This window comes from Bombina bombina, chromosome 6 (assembly GCF_027579735.1).
Source record: "Bombina bombina isolate aBomBom1 chromosome 6, aBomBom1.pri, whole genome shotgun sequence".
In the NCBI taxonomy this organism is placed as follows: domain Eukaryota; kingdom Metazoa; phylum Chordata; class Amphibia; order Anura; family Bombinatoridae; genus Bombina; species Bombina bombina.
The window spans coordinates 631,995,347-632,001,346 of record NC_069504.1 but is presented as its reverse complement, the minus strand read 5'-3'; the positions used below and the strand labels follow the sequence as shown (position 1 = coordinate 632,001,346).

The 6,000-nt window shown below is 35.6% G+C and overlaps 1 protein-coding gene across 6 annotated transcripts in view; it reads left to right on the top strand.

Moving 5' to 3' along the window:
• Positions 1–6,000, top strand: part of NTRK3 (neurotrophic receptor tyrosine kinase 3) — an 809,743-nt gene that overhangs the window by 356,471 nt on the left and 447,272 nt on the right. For all 6 annotated transcript variants that reach the window (XM_053717653.1, XM_053717652.1, XM_053717649.1 and 3 more), the window contains exon 7: positions 2,319–2,460. In XM_053717653.1, coding sequence (XP_053573628.1) covers positions 2,319–2,460 — 142 coding nt within the window. The remainder of the gene's footprint in view (positions 1–2,318; positions 2,461–6,000) is intronic.

Sequence of the window (6,000 nt, the reverse complement as noted above, 5' to 3'; positions counted from 1 at the left end):
CTAGATACCTTTCAGGGTAACACATACTTGTTTAGGGCTAGTTTTTATAAGCTAGGGACCATAGCAATATATAAATAAGAAAGATAGAGAATGTATTAAGCACACATGTACCAAGTAGAAATTAACATTGTAAAAAAACATACAGATCTATAAAAATGATATTCTAATTAAATGAGTGCACAAGCACTCAAGCTCTTCAAAATTTATATTCACATTTAATAGTTCTTTATATAGGGCATTCCCATAATAATTTGTGTAGTGCTGTTATTTGCTTTCTTTTTCTCTATATTGAGCACTAATTATATACATTATTATACGTCAAATATATTTATATACTTAAAGGGACATGAAACCCAAATTTTTTTCTTTTGCAATTTAGAAAGAGCATGTCATTTTAAACAACTTTCTAATTTACTTCTATTATCTCATTTGCTTCATTCTCTTGATATCACTTGCTGAAAAGCATATTTAGACATGCTCAGTAGCTGTTCATTGGTTGCTGCACATAGAGGCCTTGTGTGATTGGCTCACACATGTGCATTGCTATTTCTTCAACAAAGGATATCTAAAGAATTGAGCAAATTAGATAATAGAAGTAAATTGGAAAGTTGTTTAAAATTACATGCCCTATCTGAATCATGAAAGTTTAATTTTGACTAGACTGCCTCTTCAAGGGACATGAAAACCAACATGTTTCTTCATGATTCAGATACAGCATAGAATTTTAACCCCTTAAAGACCACAATGTACCGTGACCAACGCGACTAGCGAGACCACACTATTAGACCCTCCCTCCTGAAGACTTGCTAAAATATTGAAAAAGACCCATAGAAAGAGCAGTGATGTACAGGATAGGTTGCTGGTCATTAAGGAGTAAAATAAATTTCCAATTTACTTCTTTTATCTATTATCTATTACTTCTATTATCTAATTTTCTTAGTTCCCTTGGTATCATTTGTTGAAAAGCATAACTAGGTAGGCTCAGGAGGTGGTAGCTAGCTGTTGATATATGCATATTATCAGTGGCTTACCAATGTGTTCAGCTACTTCACCTAGAGGATGAAGTAAAATTGTTATTAGAAATACATTTAAAACATTTTTATAAATGTATGCTTATCTGAATCATGAAAGAACATTATTGCATTTCAAATCCCTTTAAAATTACATAAAAGAAAAAATGGTATATATATATATATATTTATTTTTCGACAAGCTGCCCTTGATTCATGCATTTAGTAATTCATAAAAAATGTTTTATATATATATATATATATATATATATATCTAATATATCTAATTTGCATATCTTACCCACAATTCTCTTGTGCATTGGAAACATTGTATGTTAAGCATTTCTGGGGAAAAGCAAGCGTGGATTCTTGCCTAGATGTACTCATTTCCTATGCAAATATTTACATTGAATCGCTGGAAAATCAACCCGATCGAGTACGATCAGGTTGATTGACACCTGCCTGCTGGCAGCCCATTGGCTGTCAGTCTGCAGGGTGCGGCGTTGCACCAGCAGCTCTTGTGAGCTTCTGGTGCAATGCTAAATATGGAGAGTGCATTGCTCTCCGCATTCAGCGAGGTCTTGCGGACCTGATCCGCACTGTCGGATCAGGTCCGCAAGACCTTTAATAAATAGGCCCCTATATGTTTAAGAGTTTAGAGATCACTACACAGGAATATGATGTTGCTGTTTGTTTGTTTTACTTGTATGTCTCTTTAAGATTTTTAAGTAATCATACAGAAGTTTTCAGTTTTACTCACTTGAATATGATCAAAATGCTTATAAAAAATTGTGCTATTTTGCGAGTTTGTGTTAATAAAATGCATGTAATTTTATCATTATTTCCTTAAAAATAATTTAAAAATGCATGTTATAAAGTAATGTTTTAGAACATTTTATTGTCTCTGTTTTTAAAGAAATGACTTTTTTCTTAATGGCTTTAAAATACCTTGAAGTACTGCAAAGTTTGAAGCCATTGTGCAAACACTACATTTTCCACTAATTATTTGAAATTGTGCCATTGTTAAGATGGAAATTGTATTATAATGAAACTTTATTCTAACAATTACAGAGATAACAATATAGTTAACATTGTAAAAAAAATAACCAGGTATAAAAAAAAAGACATTTGTAGAAATGTACTTTGCAGAAATGTACTTTGATGTATTAATAAAAGGATCTTTTGTTCTTTCATATTGATAACTTCACAGGATTTTTTCTGTATTTGCTTTATTGAATTTGTAACAGTTTTCTTTTTTTCTTTTGCATATTTTTAATTTTTCTCTTTTTTTTGTTATGGGGTTTGCAGACCAATGTCAACTGGACCAATGTGCATTCTGTTAATCTGACTCTAGTGAATGTATCTGGAGAGGATACTGGTTACACCTTGACCTGCATCGCAGAGAATGTAGTGGGGATGACTAACGCAAGTGTGACACTCAATGTGTACTGTAAGTTGGACATAAGATAGAAGAAATGCTAATTTGCAGATATTTATGGATATTTATGAACATTAGAGTGGATGTTTTGTACATACAGATTTTTCTTTTTTGAATTCACTGTAATTGTTGATAAAACTGCAATTTAAAGGGAAGCAAATCATTATAGCCACCATGATGCATTTTGCAGAAAAACAAGAACAACTGTATTTTCATTGTGTAATGACAGTTATACTTTACGGATAAAGAGTAACTCTTATTACCAGTCCATATAAAACCATTATTATAAGAACAAAATCAACATGCTCCTGGCAGCCTTACGCGTTTTGTTCTCCCACCACTTGTTCACTGGCACTTTGCAGATGACCTTATTCAAAACTTTGACCAGTTTCTTCCCTCTCTAGGGGTGTTTCTGTTTGAGTAAAAATTGTGAGCCTTGTAAATAATCTCCCTCAAATGAAAAATATACATCTGGGCGCTGGCACTCAACTTGTCTTCAATTTGTCTTCAACAAAGTAATGTTTATTGAAAGGTAAAATATAACCAAGAGAATAAAATATTTTATGTAACTCCCTTTGTATAGCAGCTGCACCACAAATTCCTCTAGCAAACATACTATACAAGTGGGGCAGAAAAAAACTAAATTGAAAGATTGCTATTAATAAAAAAAAGTTTATACATACTAAGTACTTGAATTAGTCCAGTATTAAAATATGTAGTAAGGTTTTTTTCACTGTTTACCTTCATCTCAGCTGATAAAATGACAAGGTAAAAACAGAAAAGAACATATCTTCATAGTAGTCTTGAAGAGCAGACTTTACAACTATAAAATCTGGGTAATAGTAATTGCATTAAAAATCATTATGTAATATTCACCTTATTGCACTCATAATCTAATGGAAAGTAATAAACAGCTTTCATGCATTATCATGATTTAAACTAATATTATTATATATACACATTTTGTTCCACTCCAGATGCATACCCTTTGAATATAAAGTTAATGTAGTAAATCCCTTAAGTGTGAAAATATAACAAGAAAACTGCTCACCGTTCTGGTGTCTGGGTCTTATGAATGAAACTCACTCACCCCTTCAAACAGCGTGTGGAACAGCGTCAGATTAAGCCTAAAATGACTGTGTACTCCCTGGCTTTCACTGCCTGGGTCGGCTGTCAGAGGTCTCCTCGACATCCGGAGAGTCCATATCCCTTAAGGGCTGAGAGATTGCTCAGCAAGAATCCACTGCTGCCTCCAGGTCGCTCCTCTATCCAATTTCGTCCATCGGTGCATGGTGGAATAGGCGGGGTGAGGGTCTGCTTCGTCTGGGGCTTCAGAATCACTGAGGAAAGCAGGACTAATGCTGGTAAAATTCAGTAGAAAAAAGAAGAAGGCAGTCCCGCTAGGTATAAATATAAAACTTGGGTTTATTAATGCAAAGTTAAAATGACAACCATGATGGGTACAAGGCAGTGCAATACATGTTTCAGTGCTGAGCCGTAATCATACCCAAGGAATATTCATGTACAAAGCACCATGCAAATGTATATATTTTACAGTACGGAATATGCAAGGAAGAGAGAAACAGACACCATATACAAAATAAAGATAGCAATATAATTATAATTATAAACTGGACTACGAGCACTAAGATGCTAGAAGGGACAAAGGCAAAAGTATTTCTCTATTTGGAAACATATAATATACAGGGCTAAGTGCTATTCCCAGAAATTAATAAGGTCATATTTGGAGTTAAGACCATGAGGGATTCTGGTTCTGAGCTGGAAAATCCAGAAGACCTCATGTTTAGCTAATAGCATATCAATATCACCCCCTATTTGGGCACATTAACCTTTTCATTTGCTACCCATCTGAAAAAGTTGAGGTCACTGTTGTGCTTGGTAGCGAAATGTTGGACAAGGGGAGTGGTTGCTTTTCCCCTGCTGATGGTAGATATGTGTTCTCTTATACATAAATTGATGTCTCTTGAGGTGAGACCCACAAATTGAAGGTTACATTTAGTACAGTTAATAAGGTATATGACATGTGCAAGTGCAGTTCAGGCATGCTTTTATATAGCGTAAGTTTGTCCACTTACTGCTGATATAAAAACATCAGTGACCTGTACATATTCACAGGGTTTGCATTTCCTGTGGCCACACTTGAACATGCCAGTATGCCTGAGCCAGGAGCTTTCTGGTCTCAGGATTTGTCTCAATTGTGTAAGAGATAGAATGGAAGCTAGTGTGGAACATTTCTTATAGGAGCAACATACTCCTTCCTGGACCATACCAGTTAATTTATCGTCAGCGGCCAATAACGGAAAATGCTTCCTGATAATACCACAATTTTTTTAATATTGGGCGCTATAGCTTGTTACAAAGTGTACCCCATTGAAACACCTAACACTATCTTTCGGTTTATCCTGTAAAAGGATGTCCCTAGATAGACTTCCCACTTGATCTTTAGCCTCTTTAATGTGACTGCGAGCATAGTTTCTTTCTGTTAGCCTAATTTCCAGCAACTTAGCTTTGTGTATATAATCCTGCTGTCTGCTGCAGTTCCTTTTAAGCCGGGTAAACTGTCCCTTTGCTACTGCATAGGAAGTGTTTTTAGGGTGACAGCTGGACACATGCAACAGAGTGTTGCCAGAAATTGGTTTGCGGTACACCTTAGTGTCAATATTGCCATTTGGATGTAAAACTAAGATTCATGTCATTGACATTCAACCACTCAATGAAAGAACCAATTCGATTGGTAGGACCGGACCAGATCAAAAGCAGATCATCTATATACCACTTAAAAAAGCGGATATGTGATCTGAAGGGATTACTATCTCCAAAGATGTTGTTGAATTCCCATCTGCCAAAATATAAATTAGCATATGAGGGGGGTTATTTCGCTCCCATGGCAGTACCACATCTCTGGAGATAGTTATTGCCTTTCTAGTAGAAAAAGTTATGGGTGAGAAGAAAGGTTAGAACACAAATGACAAATGCCTGAAATTCTATGGTGTAATCAGTATGATTGCTCAGGAAGTATTCAACAGCTTTTATACCTTTTGTATGGGGTATTGTGGAGTACAGAGAGACTACGTCCACGGTAACCCAGGTAAAGGAGCCTTCCTATTTCAGTTAAGCAAATTCAGGATATGTTTAGAATCTTTAGTATATGAAGGCAGATCAGTCACTAATTGCTGGAGAAAGGCATCAAGCCATTGAGAGAGCCGCTCCAGGAGTGAGTCAACACTGCTCACTATTGGGTGACCCTTGACATTAATTTGGGACTTATGAACTTTGGTGAAATGGTGGAACATGGGTATTTTGGGAAATTTTACATCCAAATAAGAAGCTGTTCATTTATCTAAAAACCCATGTTCCAATCCATCATCCAAAATGTGGGTTAGTTCTACCTTGTATCCAGCTGTGGGATTATTATCCAAGACCTGATAATTGTGTTTGTTACTAAGCTGACGTAAGGCTTCAGACACATAGTCCACCCGATTCATCACAACAATAGTGCCCCCCTTATCTGCAGGACGTATGACTATATTG